Below are 18,987 nucleotides of genomic sequence, written 5' to 3'. Positions count from 1 at the left end.
GGTGACTGAGTGTCTTTAAAGTACTTCTACAGTATATGCACCAAAACTATCATTTTATAGATTTATGAACAGAAACCGAAATCTGTGATCCCTCTCACATGTAGTGAATTATAGTCCATATAATTACTGTACAACATGATCTAATTGATTACAAATTCTGTATGAAGGACTGAATTTGCACCAGGGCCTAAACATGAGATATGTCAGCAACTTGTTACAAATGATGAATACATATTATATGGTTTGGTTTTTGTGTGTGTGTTTTCCTTCAGAATATGATATATGTATATGCACATCATATATGCACATAGTATATCATATGTGTACTCTTTCATCACTTCATATATTGGCTGTTTCTGTGGATATTGTCATGGATGATGATGGAAATTGGCAATTCAATTTCTGGCTGGCAGGGGGTTTGGGTTGGGTGTGAGTGTGTGTACGTACAGTTCATTTTGTGCTTTGCCTTTCATGTCAGGGACGGAGGAGAATGGTGATTCCCCCACTTTGCTGTTTGTCATATACATGATTATAATAATGTTACCCCTCTTCTGTAAAAATGTACCACAAAAAAAAAGCTGGAAAAACACATGTTACACACACATGTGATGTACATCTGTTGTTACAGCTTGTAAGCCTCTAAATGTCCTCACTAGTCGGCATGCCAACGGCCTTCCTGACTGTCATCACCCAGAAGCTCATGGACTTATATGGCCGTGCTACATGTCTGCATGTCTGTTAATGTAAACTGCATGACTGCTGCCAACTATTAGAGTTATGCTCAGTTTGGATGAGCTAATAAATTCCTTCACATTCATACATGGTAGTATAAAGGAGCTGTTTGAAAGACATTGGCTTTCTTTTCTTTCTTTTTTTTCATGTTCTTTTCAGTAGTGGCAACCGGCGCTCACAAAGCACTCAACACGCAATGACTGAGCAAAAAATAGAACACACTCCTGTTAACATTCGCCTGCAGATGTGAAGCATATCCTCATTTGTATTCTGTAGTGTAGAACGCTCTGATATCATCAGATAACTGAAGCTGAAAATGTGAAAAGTCAACACAGGAGTCAGTGTAGATGGAGCTGAACAAAAAACCCAGTTTGGCCCCCCTGAATAGGAGGGATGCAGGAGACGGAGGGGGGTTTAGGTGGGGGGTTAGCATATGTTGCAGCAGGGCTATTTGCATAGAACTATCACCAGTTGTCCCTTTTGATTACATTAGATAAGGACTCCTGCTGTTTGCTCATTTGGGGAGGAAGGATATTTTAATTTGAGATGGATTTGAAGGTTTTTCGGCTCACATGAGAGGAGACGAGAGAGAAGAGAAGAGGGGAGGAGAGGAGAGGACAGGAGGGGGTGGAAAAATGAGCAGATTGTAAAAAATGATTAATCAAATATGAAGCTGAAAATGTGAAGTTTAAATATGAGTGAAGTCTCCAAAAAGGAAGAGGACAATTACTACTTAAACTGACACACAGTAATAATTTACTTTTTAAATGTGTTATAATTGTTTCTTCAGTCTCATTAATTTGGAATAATCATAGATTTTACAAATTGGTGAAATTCTGCAGTGTTTCTTTTTTGCCTGTAATGTGACAGACAGTATTCATGTACTACATAGAAAGATAAGAATGAGGGTTTTAAATGCATTAGAGGTCAGCCACATTGTTCTGGGAATGAAAACAAGTTTTTGCCCACTGATATCAAAACACATCTGCCTCTCCATAATGCTGTGTTAGCTACTATGACTCACAGATAGTGAAATGTGGTTTGATATGTCCAGTGTGGCCAGCTACTTATCAGGTGAACTTTTAAGCCTCTGATTACATTATGAGCAAACATTTACAGGAAGAGAAAAGACGCTGTTAAAATACTCTGATACTGATTTGATGACATATATTTGGCATATAATAACAAAATGTATTTTATCATTTCACTGACTCTAAACATTTTGAGTTTTACAAGCAGCATCTCTATTGATGGAAAATCTGCAGAATTCCGTGTGTGTATACAGAGATCCTGCAATATTGCGAAAAAAGACGACCCTTCACTATGGTGCAACCTTTCAAGCATTTTACATCAGGATTTGTAACAAGGCTAATTTTGGTAGAGCATTCAATCAACAGCGAGACAAGATGTTTGAACTGAGGTTCATGAGCAGATACAGGAAAGGGTTGAGGTTAGAGGAAGTGGGAGACATTGCTGTCAGTGCTGGCCAAAAGCCCAGCAGCAGCTACACTAGCTATGAATAACAAACAGAAAGATTAAGCCATAAATATGAAAGCTGTCAAGTAGGTTTATTTCTGTAGCTAACAATAAAATCCTTTCATTTTTATAATTAATGTGACTGTTTTCTTTATTTTCTCGTAATCAGGTTACTGTAATCCTTTCAATCCCACAGCCCACCTGCCTCTCTGTGTGAGTGTGCATGTGTGTGTGTGTGTGTGTGTGTGTGTGTGTGTGTGTGAGTGTGTGTGTGTGTTCAAACTCACCACTTTCTACCTCCAGCAGGGCTTTAGTCAGTATGCTTCCAGCCACGCTGAGCGCCTGGCAGAAGTAATAGCCAGAGTCTTCTGGTCGGACGTCAGTGATGGTCAGCTCTCCGCTCAGAGACACGGAGAAGCGACCGGACTGAGTGGGCTCCTGGATGGGGATCAGCAAGGTCTGGAGAGGAGAAAACCATCATGTATATTAGTTGTACTTTTCTTTTTTTGGGGGGGCTGATATTGAAAGAAAAAGTTTTGAAAGCCTATATATGAACATCACAGTAGAAGTTCTGTCAATGCCTATAATCTGAAATTCTTAAATAGTCAAGGATAAGAGCTTTTGTGAGTTTGTGCAGACACAATAGATACTTTGGACTATTATTTGGACTATTTGAACACAATGTAAAGAAAGAAAAAGTAAGAGCAGAGGTTGGCCATGGGGAGATAATTGAAATAAGGTAAAGTGCCAGACATGAGTTTAACTTTTTAAAGACGATTTAAACTTCATCTCTTTGCTCAAGAGTGTATGTGTGTGTCCTCCAACTGAGACACTCATACAAAGAAACAAAAGAGGAGACATGATGGAGGATTGGAGGATGGAGGAGAGCAGCGGCAGAAGGGAGGATGAAGAGGTTTCCAATTTAATGACAAAAAAGAGGCTCGCTGCAAAGGGGTCAACACATTGCTGTAGTGGAAAACTCATTTTCAGTATTGACTCTCAAGTGTGCAGCCAGTGTGAAAAAAGAGAATCTAGAGGATGAACGCTACGTTGCACCTGTTATTAATCTGTTTCATTACATCTACATCTCTGCAGACCCTCACCTCTTACTTTCATCTGAGTGAGACAGAGAATTGGGGGAGGAGGAAGGGGGTTCAGGGCTTTGCTCAACAGGGTGTGCTGATGTGATTACAGCTTATAACCCAGACCATCTCTATTCTCCGTCTTCATTTTTCAGTGAAATAAAAGAATCATTTCTTGACTGTTTCTCACTGAAATGCAGCTGCCGTTCCCAACATGCTACCCACATACTTCCTGCTCCTTCTCCTCCTCCTCCTCCATGCTTTCTCCTCTTTATCTCTCTCCTCCACTCTTGTTCTCCCTCTCTCCCACACACACACATTCTCTAGGCCTCCTCCAATCTTGCTCTCCCCCCTCTCTAATCTGTACCTGGGAGCCATGCTACAAGGCACCCACGCTCTCCCATCAGGTCTTTCAATGCATTCCAACAGGCTGCAGAGCTTATCGTAGGCTCGCCTGTCTCACACACACACACACACACACACACACACACACACACACACACACACACACACACACACACACACACACACACACACACACACACACACACATACACACACACACACACACACACACACACACACACACACACACACACACACTCTTGAAGACACACAGGCCTGTGCAAACTCACGCTCTGGTGAATAATACACCAGTGTGGATGATGGGAAAATGAGGTGTGTATGATTGTGTGGTTGCATGTGTGTGTGTGTGTGTGTGTGTGTGTGTGTGTGTGTGTGTGTGTGTGTGTGTGGTGTGTTCGTGAGTCACACTGGCACTAAATAACAGCATGCAGTGATAAAAGCCAAAGCATGACAGTCAAGAACATGACAGTGAGAAGAGATGCAGGCTCTCTTTAAAGCACATGTATCAGAGTATCAGAGTGGTGAGGAATGTAGCTCACATTAGAATACTAGAGTTACCTTTAGGGCTATGTAGTTCAATTGATGTGGGAATTCATCAGTGTTTATTTACATTGAAAAATAAAAAAGGTAGAATCAGACCTCACTCCAGTGTTCAGAAATAGGCTCAATACTTGTTTCCCTCCCTTATTCACTCATTAATAGCATCCCTCCCTTATTCACTCAGCATGGTTCTCAATAGTGAGAACCATGCTGGAATATTTGAGGCTACTTTATAGTGGATATATTTACACAATCAGCATTCAGACACTCAAATAAAATGGCAATGGGTAAATGTAGAGTACTATATAGTAAATAAACTCCTCCTGCACTCACTCAGACAGGCAGCATCTCTCCCTCTTCTCTCTTATTTATATTATTTCAATGCGTAGTTGTAGAACAAGGATAAACAAACAAGTCAGACATTGGAGAGTATCTCAATTTTGCCTCTCAGCGTTCAATCACATTTCAGCCTGTGTGAAGGGAAAGGAGCAGGTCAGTTCATGGTGAATTTGTGTCACCCCGATTAACACGATCAACATGACTGTGCCATTAAACACACGGCCATGTGGTTTTAGATTAATAAAGTTCTTGAACTGGTAGTCAGAAAAGGCTTGTGTCTAATGTTGAATTGTAGATGACTCCATATTTGGTCCACTGGCTGATTGGCTGGAGCTTTGATATGACTTGACATATCAAAGCTCCAGTTTTGATGTGCTACACAAAGTTACTGAAGTTGTGCAAAGTCTCTATATTACCCTTCCAGTCTGGAAACTAGACAGCTGTACTGAGGAAAGAAATACAACTGAAATCACTGGCAACCATCTAACCCATTAAAAGTATGTACCATATATTCTGACATATATATATATAGTATATTGTATTCCTGTGATGTGGCCTATTTGTAAAACTAGCTCATTTTCCACAGCTTCACTACCCCATCTCCAATTAATGTAATAGAGCAGAACTTTCCCTCAGCAGTGGGAGGCCTGCTAACCAGTAGCGCACCCTGCCACTCAAACACTGTGCTCCAGTGCACACTCTGTCAGACACAAATTGACCATAAGACCCTGATGGATGCCTATAGGGCAGAAGTGGTGTCTTTCTTTATGTTTCAGAGCTGACATTGATACATTTTTTTTTTACCTTGCTTCCTTCTTTTTGCCAAAAGACTGCAGGCGGAGGGTTTCCTTTGGTGCCGCAGAGGAAGGTTACAGTCCGACCAGGAGCTGTGATTTGGTCCCGCGGCCGAACCACGATCTCAGGGGGCACTGCAACACAGAGAGAAGAGAGAAATGTTTCTCAGGTCATAATAGAAATGACGTCTTTCTTTATATATATGTGTGTGTGTGTGTGTGTGTGTGTGTGTGTGTGTGTGTGTGTGTGTGTGTGTGCGTGCGTGTGTGTGTGGTCATTGTGTGTTGAGTGAGCTTAATACAGTGAGAATGTGCCAGCAGTGGCATTGAGTGCATTAAGCCGTGACAGGCCTCTGGTGATGATAGTAACTCATAACTGACAACTCTCTCACTCAATATACTCTCCTTGTCTCTTTATCTCACGCACGCACACACACACGCATGCAGTTGCACACAGATGTGAACGCACTCAGATAGAGGCACACAGTCACATGAACACATACCTGGATGTCAGCATAAAAACAGAACAACGCAATCCTCTGCTTCCACTTTCAAACATTTACATCACCGGCTCTGTTTCACATCAGCTGCTTATTCTCACTTGCAGACCATGAAGTGTCAGAGCTGGTTCTGTTTCAACACTTATAACACTAACAGTGAAGGCCACACAGGGGACACAAATGAACCCTTTCAACACTTTCCTCCTTCAGATCTGTCCACGGCATAGACACTCTATGTGTCAGCCTGGCATATCGTACTGTTTATTGATTGTTTTTTTCAGGACAAGTTGAGTAATGCTATCATTTTGCATGTAAATGGTATTAATCATTGCTCTTTTTATACAAAGAACAAAACAGCATATAGATTTAACCCTCCTGTTGTCCTCAGGTCAAGGAAGGAAGGAAGGAAAGAAGGAAGGGAGGAGGAAGGGAGGAAAGAAGGAAGGAAGGAATGAGAAAGGAAGGAAGAAGGAAGGAAAGGAGTAAGGAGGGAGGGAGGGAGGAAAAGAGGAAGGAAGGAAGGAAGGAAGGAAGGAGGAAAAGAGGAAGGAAGTAACGAAAAGAGTAAGGAGGGACGGAGGAAGGAAAAGAGGAAGGAAGGAAGGAAAGAAGGAAGGAAGGAAGGAAGGAAGGAGAGAAGGAAGGAAGGAAGGAAGGAAGGAAGGAAGGAAGGAAGGAAGGAAGGAAGGAAGTATGGAAGGAGGACGGAGCAAAGAAAGAGGGGAGGGGAAGAATGAAAGAAATATTAAGGAAAGAAGGAGGGAGGAAGGAAAGAAGGAACAGTCAAAAGAGATGGGGTCAGTTTGACCCGGGAGGACAACAGGAGGGTTAAATGTTTTTTATGTCCAGAAGTTTTCAGTACAGGACAAATATCCATGAATGGACATATGAGATTGACAGGAGCTGTACCTCAAATCTCACACTTCTCTACTCTCAACGGTGGCCATGTTGGCTACTTAACAGATAGGAGAGGACCACTTTTCAAATTGGTAATGGTGGCCGAGGACGTCACAACTACGGTGAACGTAACAGCATTATACAGCTGCATTATAATGTGGTTTTTTGCACTAAGCACCACTATACTATTGTCAGATATCAACCATCCTTAGGTTCATTAGGTTTATTTAGCAGTCTGGAATGATTTTTCACTAGCTTGCCAACTAGCTAATCGTCATTTCCAGTAAGTGAACAATGGCTGTATTTGATTTGAGTCAACACTAACCTGTCCAAATTTGCAGAGTGCACACAGTGTACTACACAGAGAAGTGCACTAACACAAGTATATGATTTGAGACACAGCAAGAGTTTCAGAGATATGAGAACCATGTTGATGGGACATTCTGAGTCTTAGTAATGTTAAACTTTATGTTGAAGAAAAACTCATAGATTATAAAATCTCACATTATAAAGGGCCTTTTTTCTCTCCTTGATCAAGTTATTTTGAGATGAAGTGGTATGTCTTTTGATGTTTGATGTCATGACACAAGCTGCGTACCTTGAGCACAAAGAGCTCATAAGAAGTATGAATATGTTTCTTTTGATATAAAGGGCAGCAAAGCCAATACATGTGTTTTCTCCTATCTTAATGAACACAATTAAGTGTAGTTGACTGAGGAGAATGTAAGTCAGCAGCCTTGTGGTGGCAGATAACTCCTAATAAATCAACACAGCTGCTATTCTATTATCAGCTGCTGCTTGCTTTTAACCCACGATTAACTGTGTTCAAATACTACATCAAGGTTACTAACAAACTAGTCTTGATTAAAACCATAATGAAGAAAGAGCTGCTCCAATCCAAATATGAACACATTATATTAAGGTGTGATACCTAACAGTAAATCAATCTTCTTCAGTTCACAGACAAAATGCTTTCACTCAGCGGTGCTTTCAGGTGACTCGCGAGGAAAAATAAATTGAAATTGAATCCCTTAAAGAACACATTTTTTAACAGAAAAGCAAATATTGACATCACACACACATACACACACATACACACAGTGGGTTTTGACTCCGACTGCTTCGTGACAAATTACAATCACTCATTATTCAAACAAGCCTGTAAAATGAGTTTAGTTAGAGTGTCTGTAATGTTGGCATGTTGGCTTTGATTGATGAAGCCTTATTGGTTAGACTACAGGCTGTGATAATTCATCTCATTTTGTGGTGTACAGTTTGTCTAAAAGGGGCAGACCAGAACCCACACAGGAGCCTAAATTCAGGTTTGTGGGTCACCTTTCTGATCTCGAGCATCAGACCAATCAGATGTCTGTGAGCATAGATGACAAGAGGGGAAGAGAGGCTGTAAATAAATGGCAGGCTGACTCATTTTCAGTTTGATGTTCTATATCTGTGTATGTGTGTGTGTGTGTTACCTGAGAAAACCGCAGGTCAATCAAAACTCTTTGATTTCTATTGATTCTGTAACAAGTGACAGCCCCCCCCCCCTCCCTCCCACAGAGAGAGGGATCTGAATGCATATTGATGCCCTCCACTAGTCCTAATTGATTTCTCATCTTCCCACCTGGTCTCCTGATTCTCTTTCATTCTCCTCCTCAATTAGCATTGAGAGAAAGAGACAGAGACGAGGAGGTGGGGAACCTTTCTACAGAAGAGAACGAGTAACAGAGAAGCAAGTCACAGTGAAAATGAAGATGAAGAATGGATGGGAGGGAATATATAACCTTTTGTCTTATGTGGAATCTAACAAAAAGCTGATTGATGAAGCCAAAAATAAAATGATAAAAGACTCCAGCTTTTCTTAAATGTAGTGAGAAATGAGTATGAGTGTGCCCTCTCCAGAATATACTGCAGCTGATTGTAACATGCAACAGTTTGTTCTCTCATGATGGATCAAGTGATGGAACGAGAATGAAAAACAGCATGACTGTGACTAACAAATGCTGCCTTTCTCTTTTCTTTTTAGTTACTCTGTTTAAACAGCAGCATAACTTGGCTTGAATGTAACTTTGAGAAATATGTTCTGACATCAGTTTAGTTTGGAGCTTGAGTGCTTAAAGTAGAAGAAAACTGCTTGGAAACTGAGATAAAATAAAAAAAAGATGTTGGGTCAAGTGAGGGGAAAAAAAACCAAAACGGCCAGCAGTCATTTTCTCTGACATGAAGTGTTGTTGAAGGTTCTGGTAAAGATTGAGAATCCCTGACTGCCCAAGTCTACAGCATTGATTTACCCCCCCCCCGCCCCGCCCCATTCCCACCAGTTATCGCTCAACTCAGGTGAGTGTGCAAGATTCATTTCAAGCTCCTCACACACATCTTACACCCTGCCCCACTTTCATATCCTAAAGACTGCTTCCACACCGCACAGCAGGAGGGCATCCATGTGTCAATGAGGGATAAATCACAGTAATAAGGAGGTCCGGGCCAAGGTGTGTGTGTGTGTGTGTGTGTGTGTGTGGGGGGGGGGGGGGGGCACAGTCATGTCCTGGGATCAAACATGCAAGCCAGTGTTTCTGGGTGGAATCTGAGCTGGTGGCACTGACTGAACCCCTGCTTTCACTTCCGTGCTACCTCAAGGACAAGCTTCCTGTTAAAGCTGATGCAAGGCCTGAAATATCAAAGAAACGCAGTGTAATACCTCACCTCTTACAGTGTGTAATGCAACCTGCGGCACACACACATACACACACACACACACACACACACACACACACACACACACACACACACACACACATGCAGATGCGATGAACACACAGAAGAAAAAAAGACAAGTATCAAAACTCTGCTTGACTAAACCTCATCGAACACCTGACGATTTCCCGCCCTCATGCCACGCCTGACACCACGCCATCACTTTGACCCAAATACGGTGACAGCTCGGAATATTCAGGCTATTAAAAAATGCTGTTTTTCGGTGCTCTACGCAGCCCCCGTCTGGAGAATAACAATGTTTGATTTGAGGAGGTACGTCTGCACATCGCCCCAGGCCCTAATAAATACTTAGCAATAATGGGTGCACTCTGCGCGACGCTGAGCTTTAGATTTAGGGCAGGAAGAATCATTAGCATCCTCACATGGGATGGGAAAACGGAGGGAGAGATGGATTGTAGCAGAGCAGCTGAAATATACATGACAAAAATCATGGAACAATGCTGGTATGTCGTGGAAGCTTCTACTGTCATTTAGTGTTTTTCTGGCCTCGTTGGCTTTTTAGGTGTGACAGCTTTTTGTTGTTTAAAGTGTAGAAACTGTCTAAGTCTAGTCATCAAAACGCTGCGGCACCTTAATTTTCCAATTTTATGAAATATATAAGCCGCTCTGAAAAAATGATGCCACATAAAGTGATAACTGCGGGAGGCTGTGTCTGTATCTGGGAGGTAAATTGGGCAATGTCTAAATAAAGAATGAAAGTATTGAGATAGGAATTCAAAAAAGGGAGCCTGGAGACTTCTTTCATTTGCTGGATATTGCCAGAGCTGGAGAACACACATAACAAGGCTAACATGCCAAGAGGGAGGCAAAAATAGACAGGGACTGTGAAGATGAATTTCCACAAGCTTTAACGATAAGATTTGAAGGAGGAAAGTCTGGAGAGTGTGAAGCACTCAGTGCTCTTTGAATGCTGGTGTGTAATGTTCTTTTTAAGAAAGAGAGAAGTTTGGTTGCTCTTTACTTTCTTAAACAGCTTCATTTGAGGTTGTTTATTTATTGTCATCATATCATTTGATGGATCTTGCACATGTTGTATAAGCTACATACTGTAGTGATGACAACATTTATTTTTGTCCGCATAAGTAATATGATTCTGTGTGTCACCCAGTAATAATATAACATAATGACAATTAACTAAGATAGCAATTAAATATTAAATGGAGCACTTTTCTAGTGTTTTTACACTACATGTCACATTCATCCATTCACACACATATTCATGCACTGATGGCAGGAGCTACCACAGTGGGAAACTAACATTCACTCACACATTTATACACCATTGGCTCATCTATTGGGAGCAATTTGGGGTTAAGTATCTTGCCCAAGGATACAAGGAATCAAACCACCGATCTTTCGATTAGTGGATGACCTGCTTTACCTCCTGAGCCACAGCCACAATTAGTGAAAGTAAATCAATAACAATATGTACACTACAGATTTAAACTGTTATAGTATATTGTAGTCATCTCATTAATGAAAGAGACTAAAGAAATAGGGGAAGAATAGAAGGTTATGTGAGGGTTCAAGTGCTGTGCTTGTGTTACAGAGGCAGAGTGTCATATCAGACTAGATTGAACCCTGACTAAATATTTAGCCTGCGGTCCTGACATACTGTACACGACACGCAGGCATGATCAGGCAGGAGCACACTCCCAGGATGAGGTATGTATGGAGCAGCAAAGAAAAACCTGACATCCTAGTCAAGGATTGTCTAGGATATTGATGACCTCATCGTTTCCTGCTGTAGCCTGGTTCAAGGAAGGAACGTCACCCATGGAAGAAACCAAGGAGAACTGACAAGCCTTTTTTTTGGACCGACTCAGCTGTTTACCACATACTGTGCTCCCACTGAGACGGATCAGAGCGTGCAGTCTGTTCCCGCCGCCGCCGCTGTATGAGCACGCCGTGTTGCTCAATCACACAGCAAAGGCAGACAAAGTGTTTTACAACCAAAGCGTCTTTACCTCCCCCGCTCACCCCCCCCCCCCCCCCCCTCTTCCCTTCATACTCGACGTATGATTTGCAACAACATACTGAAGCTATCACACGCATTGAGTTGGGATGGGGTGGGGGGCACACACAAACACACACCCAGCAGGAGTTCCTCCGGGGGGGCCGTGATGTGACAGGCAGCTGTCCCAGTCTCACGCTGCTGCAGACAGCACGCTTCACACACACACACACACACACGTACACACACACACACACACACACACACACACACACACACACACACACACACACACACGCTTGAGTAAACCCTCTGTCACGCTGCCGCCGCTCTTACTGCGCCAGTCTCCAGCTCTGTCCTTTGTCCTCCACCCTGTCACTTTCTCTCTCACTCTCTCTCTTTCTCACACACTTTTTCTTTTTTTTCTGTCTCTCTCTCTCTCTCTCTCTCTTTTTCCCTGACACTGTTTCCATTCTGAAACGATGATTGAGGAGGTGGTTATTTCCCAGGCATAATGTATTATAGCTGGACCATAATTCATCCATGCTTTTATTTAATTTGGAGTTGGACCTTTGCGCCCAGAACTCCCGCCTCTTTATCCAACATCAATACACAGACTGGAAGGACTGTTACAGCTTTAAATAGAAACCAAGAAGAAGTTATACAGTAGAGGCAGTGCTGTAATTCTTTGCCTTTATAACACTAAAACACCCTCGGGCAAGACAAAGAAGTCTACTATTCTTACAGAGTTGATGTTGAGACAAATTCAATTGCTTAGAATCTTTTTTTTTTTTTTTTAAAGGAAGGTAATCCTGGCTCATGTCTGTGCAGGCAAATATGTAAAGCAACACATTAGCTGTCAACATTTGTTGTAAAAGTTGTTTCCCTTCCTTCCCCCGAGGCTGGACGTGCATTTACAGACAGGACTGGCTTGAGATAGGCTCAACTTGTCAGGATGTAGATTTGGTAGAGATTCATCCCTCGCTGGCTTATGCCAATAAACTTCAGCAGCTGTATACTTTTACATACTGGTATCTTTCATTTGGCGGGTAACACCATTGAATTACACAGCAAATAAAATAAAGTTAGATTTCTTGCTCACTGACTCCAAGAAGTGAGGAAGAGGAATGTACACATTCTGTGTCTCCAACTTGTCTTCCAGCGCTCTTACCGCTGTAGCATCAAGGTGTAAATTACATTCAGAAAGTGGGACATGGCTTCAGAGAAAATGATTATAAAGGGGCGTTGTGCAAACCAGAACAGATGAGTTTCCAGGAGATCGACTCGTCAGCAAGGTCACTTTGGAGACCGCCCCCCCCCCCCCCCCCCCTCTCCCCTTCCCATCCACCACACGCCTGCTGTGAGATGATTGGCGTGACCCACTTTAATTGCTGTCCTCGGCTTCTGCCCTTTTCAACAACCTCCTGATCGTTATCAACTTTGCTCGATGCGTTAGTCTTGAGATCTTGTTGGCGCGAGCGGTCGAATGAATGAATGAGCCGATGTGCTACTCTGACCGGCTGTCGAGATGGAAATCGCAGCCCAAGCACAGGTGATGTAAGATGGTACTTAACATCAGTCTGAACCTGATGAGGGGTTTGTGCTGTAAAAACAGTGGCGAGTCAGATGAAAGAGGGAAAATGTTCCGTTTCTCTGTTTGGCCTTCAAGGATGTGATTTCTTTTACTTTAAGTGCAAAAATGTATTTTAGGAGTCTGGCACTCTGCAGCAAACATTCCATTTATTAAAGATTGCTCTCATCTGAAAAGAACAAATCAAGCACTAAAATATGCTCATTTCACAGTGAGTCCTCACACTGCATCTCCTATTTAAAACCTAATACTAGAAACAATAACTAATAAAAATCTGTTTATTTCATGTAGTATGGGTCGCAGAGGGAGAGGCCTATTCACACGTTTTCCTCTCCACTACAGAGAACTGCTTCTCTAATGGACATAAATCCATGGGTGCCCTCTGCCAATGGGTGTCATGGCTTAAAAGGGTTATTTCATTTCTCTCTATCGCCCCCGCCTACGCATACGTGAAGTGACTGAGAGGCAGAAATATGAAATGCTGTAATGATGTCTACCTTTAAAAGCATCCAGAGCCTTTTACATGAAAGCAATTGTACAGTAAAAAAGAGTCACACACACACACACACACACACACACACACACATATATATAAACACACACAGCAGTTAAGACTTGTATGGTGTTATCTAAACTGTCCCTGTAACCCATCATTTACACTCCCCAACCGTTATTCCTTTTTTTCCTTTTTTTTTTTTTTGGATTGTTGTGACATCGTGAAGAAAAAAAAAAGCCATCCGCCTCCTCCGACTCGTCCGACACCTGTGAAAAATTGCGACTCCTTTTTCCTCAATTACACGTTTGTCTTCTAGGAATGCCAATGAATGAAAAGCTGGAGTGCTTGCACAAACAATATTTTCACTTCTGCTGCCTTTTTTTTCTTTTCATTTTGGTATTTTTCTATTTCACCACAATCACACACCCACAAAAGAGTCTATAGTGCCTTTTCTTTTGCAGCTTTTTTTTCACTCAAAGTTGAGAAACACAAATGGAAATGATGTCATGCCAGAGTAGCTCCACTACCAAATTACACTGCTGTTAGCTGGATGTCTGCTGGAAGAGAAACATTATAATATGACTACTTTTCATAATATAGAAGCTTTTATTTTCTAGAGAGAAAATGTAATTGCCAGAACATGTGTGATCAATCAGCATATGATCACAGCACTATTAAGCTCTTTAATTTATCCCCTATAGTTCTAGTATTTAAGTGTGTTTGAGTACTAAAGTAAAGCTTTTTTTCTTTTTTTAGCACCTAGATGAGCTAAATCGTGAGTGGAGCGCAGCGGTGGAAAATCAAGAAGGCGACTCCCCGGCGTTTCCAGAGGTATTTGAATACTAATTGACTGGCTTCTGTTCCTGTTAGTTAGAAAAAAGCAACAGTGGCAGTGGGTTAGCTTCCAACATGGCAGCCTTTAAGTCTGTACTATCTCTCACACACTCACACACACACACACACATGCATGTAAAGATGAGATGAAATGGAGTACTCACTGGATTGTCCAACTGCGGTTGATGGATGCAGAAATGATGTGGAAAAGAAAAAAAAAGAGAGAGAGAGAGAGAGAGAGAGAGAGAGAGAGAGAGAGAGATGATGATGATGATGATGATGATGAATGGTGATTTTTTGATGAAATATTTCAACACAAGACAAAGTGAAACTATGAAGCAGCGCAGCCAACTCTGTTTGACATGAATAATCACAGGAATTAGCTCAATATGAATTGACTCAAGTGAAGTTGGGAACCACTTAAAGTGAAGTAGTCCTGAAAGAAATGAGCAGAAATGGACGCGTGAGTGGAAGAATGATGAGCTGAATGTGAGTACACAGGTGAAGATAAAGGGGATGGAGCTCTGACTGAAATCACACCTGAAAAACACAGTCGGTTTCCTTTGTGTGTGTGTGTGTGTGTGTGTGTGTGTGTGTGTGTGTGTGGTATCCCTATCACCCCCTAACACTGCAGCTGCATGCAACCACACACACAATCCATCGTCATTTGCCTACCAGCTGCTACCGAGAATGACTTCTTCAATCTGCTGCAAACTATATTAGTCAAGTGTGTTTATGTGAGTGTGTGCATACGTGTGTGTGTTTTCCTCTTGCAGCCGACAAATACCCCCGTGTCTGTTTGTCACAACGTATGCATGTGGATATCAGCACGTGAGCACACGTGTGTTGACAGATGTGAGACGTGTCAGTACAGACTGCAGGCAGCCCGCTCTACAGAATCAACTGTTACAGACTAAAACTCTAAATATTCTCTTTTATCATCACAATGACAGATTTCTCATCCGAGTGCCTCTCTTCAAGGCGCTGACTTTATTCTAATGCAATGTCAATGCTTTTTGATCTTGGCTCTTCTCCCCAGAGGGATGACGAATCGAGGCTTGAAAGGAACTTAAAATCCGTTTTTTTTTTTTTTTTTCACTTTTTCTGTCTTATAGTCTCAGTTTGACTGCGTGTTACCAGCAGCACAGACGGAGAGTTTGAACCAGACAGTCTGGCCTCTCATTTATTTCTGACTTTTTATTTGTCCAAAACAGTCAAAGCTCCAGCTACACTTGTAGTATAGAAGAACTTTATTAACAGACCAGCATGTTTCGGCTTATGAGGTCATCATAAAACACATTATAAGCAGTATTTAACCCTTATATACTGTTCATATTCTACACCCTTATTGTATGTAAGGGTAATCTACCAAGGTAGGTTGGGTATATGGTCATGTGACATGGACACAAAGGGATTATCCACTAAATGACATGGGTAACACCATTGTTCTATACTATAAGTGTTGCTGAAGCTTTGACTTTTCTGTACTTTCTTTTCCCTTCTCCATGCAGCTTAGAAGTAGGTGAAGTTGTGCCAGAAACTTCTACCCTGACTTCTGATTTGGCAACATATCCTAGTATAAACATTATGCATGTTTAATGACAGAGCTCAACATGTACTTAAAATTGTCATAGAATCATCAGAAAATGGATTTAATGGTAGGTTTTCTACAAAAGCATTCAAATCATATTCATCTTAAGAAGCACAATGAAATGAGACAGCATGCTGGTAGGTGAGATGTGGGCATTTGAAATGTGATGCATCATGGCAAATGTGCCAATAATTTAGTCATTTATTCAGTGTCAAAAATCAATTATTTATATTTAAAACTGGAGCACAGGACTTGAGAGTAATGATGACAACACTGCCGACACATGCTCACGTCATAGGCCATAGCTGACTCCACTGTTACTGTTGCAGCTGTTAAAACTGTGGATAAATTGATTTAAAGCATTGCACATCCTCCATGAAATGACTTCTCTTGCTGCCAGAGTTTGATCCATTCAGTCTGATAACATTTGGAAAGTGTAGTGTTATTTTTCTCTCTCACTCTTTTTACTCGCTAAATCCAAAAAAATTGAAGTGACAAGTAGCTTTGCTGGTTTGAAAATGATACATGTACATTATTATTATTATTATTATTATCCTTTTCCGCAGTTCTTACATAATAACTGGGCACTGGCAATAACTTTAGCTGGAATTCAGTTTAGTAATTCAGAACAGAGCTCAAGCTGGAAATCTCAATATGTGTGTGCATGTGTGTTTCTCTATGTGTGTGTGCATGTGTGTGTGTGGACCAACCAGTGTCTTACCGTGTACTTGCAGGGTACCCGACGCCTCAGCTTTACCCACGCTGTTCTCTGACACACAGGTGTAAGTGCCCTCGTCCTCGGCTCTGACCTGGGTCAGACGCAGGCTGTTGTCGCTGCGGATCTCAAACCTGGAAATGCATTAACACACAATATTCAGTACAAAAAGCAACAGACTGCTGTTCTGAAACCTTCTAAGTGCAATATGAGACGTTTATATAACTCCCTGAAATATGAGTCTGGTAAAATCTCAGCCATCAACATCAAGCCAGGGTGTTTTAAAAAGGACAAATGACTATGATGGAAGTTTTGGAATGAGCAGCTAATGTGTTTACTGCACTGCACTGAGAACACATGTGGAGACAGAGTGAGTTGTCCTGTGTAGCTTTAGGCAACAGACAAACTCACAAAAAAAAGAAAAAAATCCATGAGAGTCTCCCTGTGCAGATCTGAATCCTGCTGACAACAGGGGAACATTTTACCCTATTTCCCCTGAGGGATCATTAAAGTTTCATCCAATCAAATCCACAAAGAGAGAGAGAGAAAGAGTGTGAGAGTAGAAACAGTGTTTCTCCTACTATACTATCATGGCTGTTATCACATGGTAGCTTAACGCCACATGATACTGCACAGGAGGTAAACTTTGACTATTGTTTAACTCATGTATTTCTTAATAATCAAATGTACTCTGCGTATGTTACTAATATGAGCTGCTGCTGTGCAATATGAGCTGTGCATTCTCTATCTATGGAATGACATGTATTGTAAGTAGCACATAACTCGCAGCACTTTTTGAAATAAAGCATAAGAGCAGTGATTTGTTTCACTTTGGCTTTTTTTCATTACCTCAATGACCTCAATTCAAAGCAGTGGGGACAAATCCACTCACAGAAAACCTTGGCAAGCATATGTCTTTTTGTTTGGTAGGGAAGGGAATTGATAAGATTCTATTGATACTAATGCCATCATCAATTCGGCTTATCGCTTCCCTTTTCTTTCTTTTTTTTGCGTGTGGAAAGAAGTTGGCCTTCACAAGTTTTCAGTCACGATGCAGCTGTTTTATTATCTCCACTGTTTATCAATGACCTTGCATGCTGATGAATATATAAAAAATAGCATGAAAATATTTTGCTGCACAGAAATGAAATGGAAAATTAAACTTAAATTGGATTCTCTTATTGCATTTGAACTTTTTTTAAAGGTTTTGTGTTGCTTGCGTGTTGGTAATCATGCTTGGACATGTTTTATACAGGTCTCTCTTGAAAAAATAGATCCATATCTCAATGAGACAAGCTGTTTAAATAAAGGATTCATAAGATAAATAAATGAAAATGAAATATAACTAGTGGGTAAGATAAATGGACTGGAGCCATAAGTTCACTGCATTTATTTATTAATCAACCATCCCTGTAGCTTAGCTTAACAGAACAACTCATTGGAGAGAACATACAAGCAGACAGATGACATTCTATTGTTAGGACAAAAACCACACTACCTCTTATTAGAAATATAATAGTGTATGTTGCTAGGTAACACCCTACCACCCAGCACTTGTGTGTAGATATCAGCATCATGTAGTTCTAACAGACAGTCCTCCAGTATCTTTTCTATGTCCTACCTTCCCCTGGGCAACTCTCCCTCCTCCGCCCGCCAGCGGATAGTCGGAGTCGGGTCCCCGTGCACCTCGCAGAAGAAGTCCACCGTATCATCTGCCAACACCACCTGGTTCACCGGCTGTTTGGTGAACATTGGCCTCTCTGAAATTAGACACAGAACAGGAGAGAGGATTAAAAATGCTTGTGGTGCTATACTTCCTAATTGCAGTTTGACTTTTTTCTCATTTGTCAGCGGTTTATTTAACACTGGCTTTCATAGAACTATAGGGAAAGTGGACAGATCTGTGGTGTGCTTGGCTCAAATGTATCATGTATAATGCCATTTCAACTACGAGGACAGAGAGGCAGAGAGAGCGGGAGGAGAGGAGAGAGATAAGAGGATGTGAGAAAATCAAAGATGAAGAAGGTGGGGTAATGGAGCAGAAGAGGAGCAGGAGGTGAAGGGAGGAAAAACAGTGTGGGAAAAGTGAACGTCCACTGCATTGCGCTCACTTTAAGTCTAAATATTTGATCCGTGGCTCAGCTGAACCTCAGAGATTTTATAGCAAACCTTTACCAAGACGAGTAAGACCCAGGATTTTCTGAGATGAAAATATAGCTGTGTTCTGTTGTTGGTTGTTTTTGATTTTGAAAACATCGACTTTTATGCTCCGAAGTAAAAGAAACCAAGACTCAAACACACGCAG

The 18,987-nt window shown here is 41.5% G+C and overlaps 1 protein-coding gene across 1 annotated transcript in view; it reads right to left on the bottom strand.

The window, feature by feature from the left end:
- The window catches only part of robo3 (roundabout, axon guidance receptor, homolog 3 (Drosophila)), a 171,170-nt gene that overhangs the window by 27,494 nt on the left and 124,689 nt on the right, over nt 1–18,987 (bottom strand). Inside the window, exons 5-8 of the mRNA XM_053331144.1 lie at nt 18,304–18,442; nt 16,689–16,816; nt 5,340–5,464; nt 2,496–2,667 (exon numbers count right to left, since the gene is read on the bottom strand). Coding sequence (XP_053187119.1) covers nt 2,496–2,667; nt 5,340–5,464; nt 16,689–16,816; nt 18,304–18,442 — 564 coding nt within the window. The remainder of the gene's footprint in view (nt 1–2,495; nt 2,668–5,339; nt 5,465–16,688; nt 16,817–18,303; nt 18,443–18,987) is intronic.

Source organism: Scomber japonicus, chromosome 13 (genome assembly GCF_027409825.1).
Source record: "Scomber japonicus isolate fScoJap1 chromosome 13, fScoJap1.pri, whole genome shotgun sequence".
NCBI classification, from domain to species: Eukaryota; Metazoa; Chordata; class Actinopteri; order Scombriformes; family Scombridae; genus Scomber; species Scomber japonicus.
This window is presented reverse-complemented; position numbering and strand designations above follow the sequence as displayed.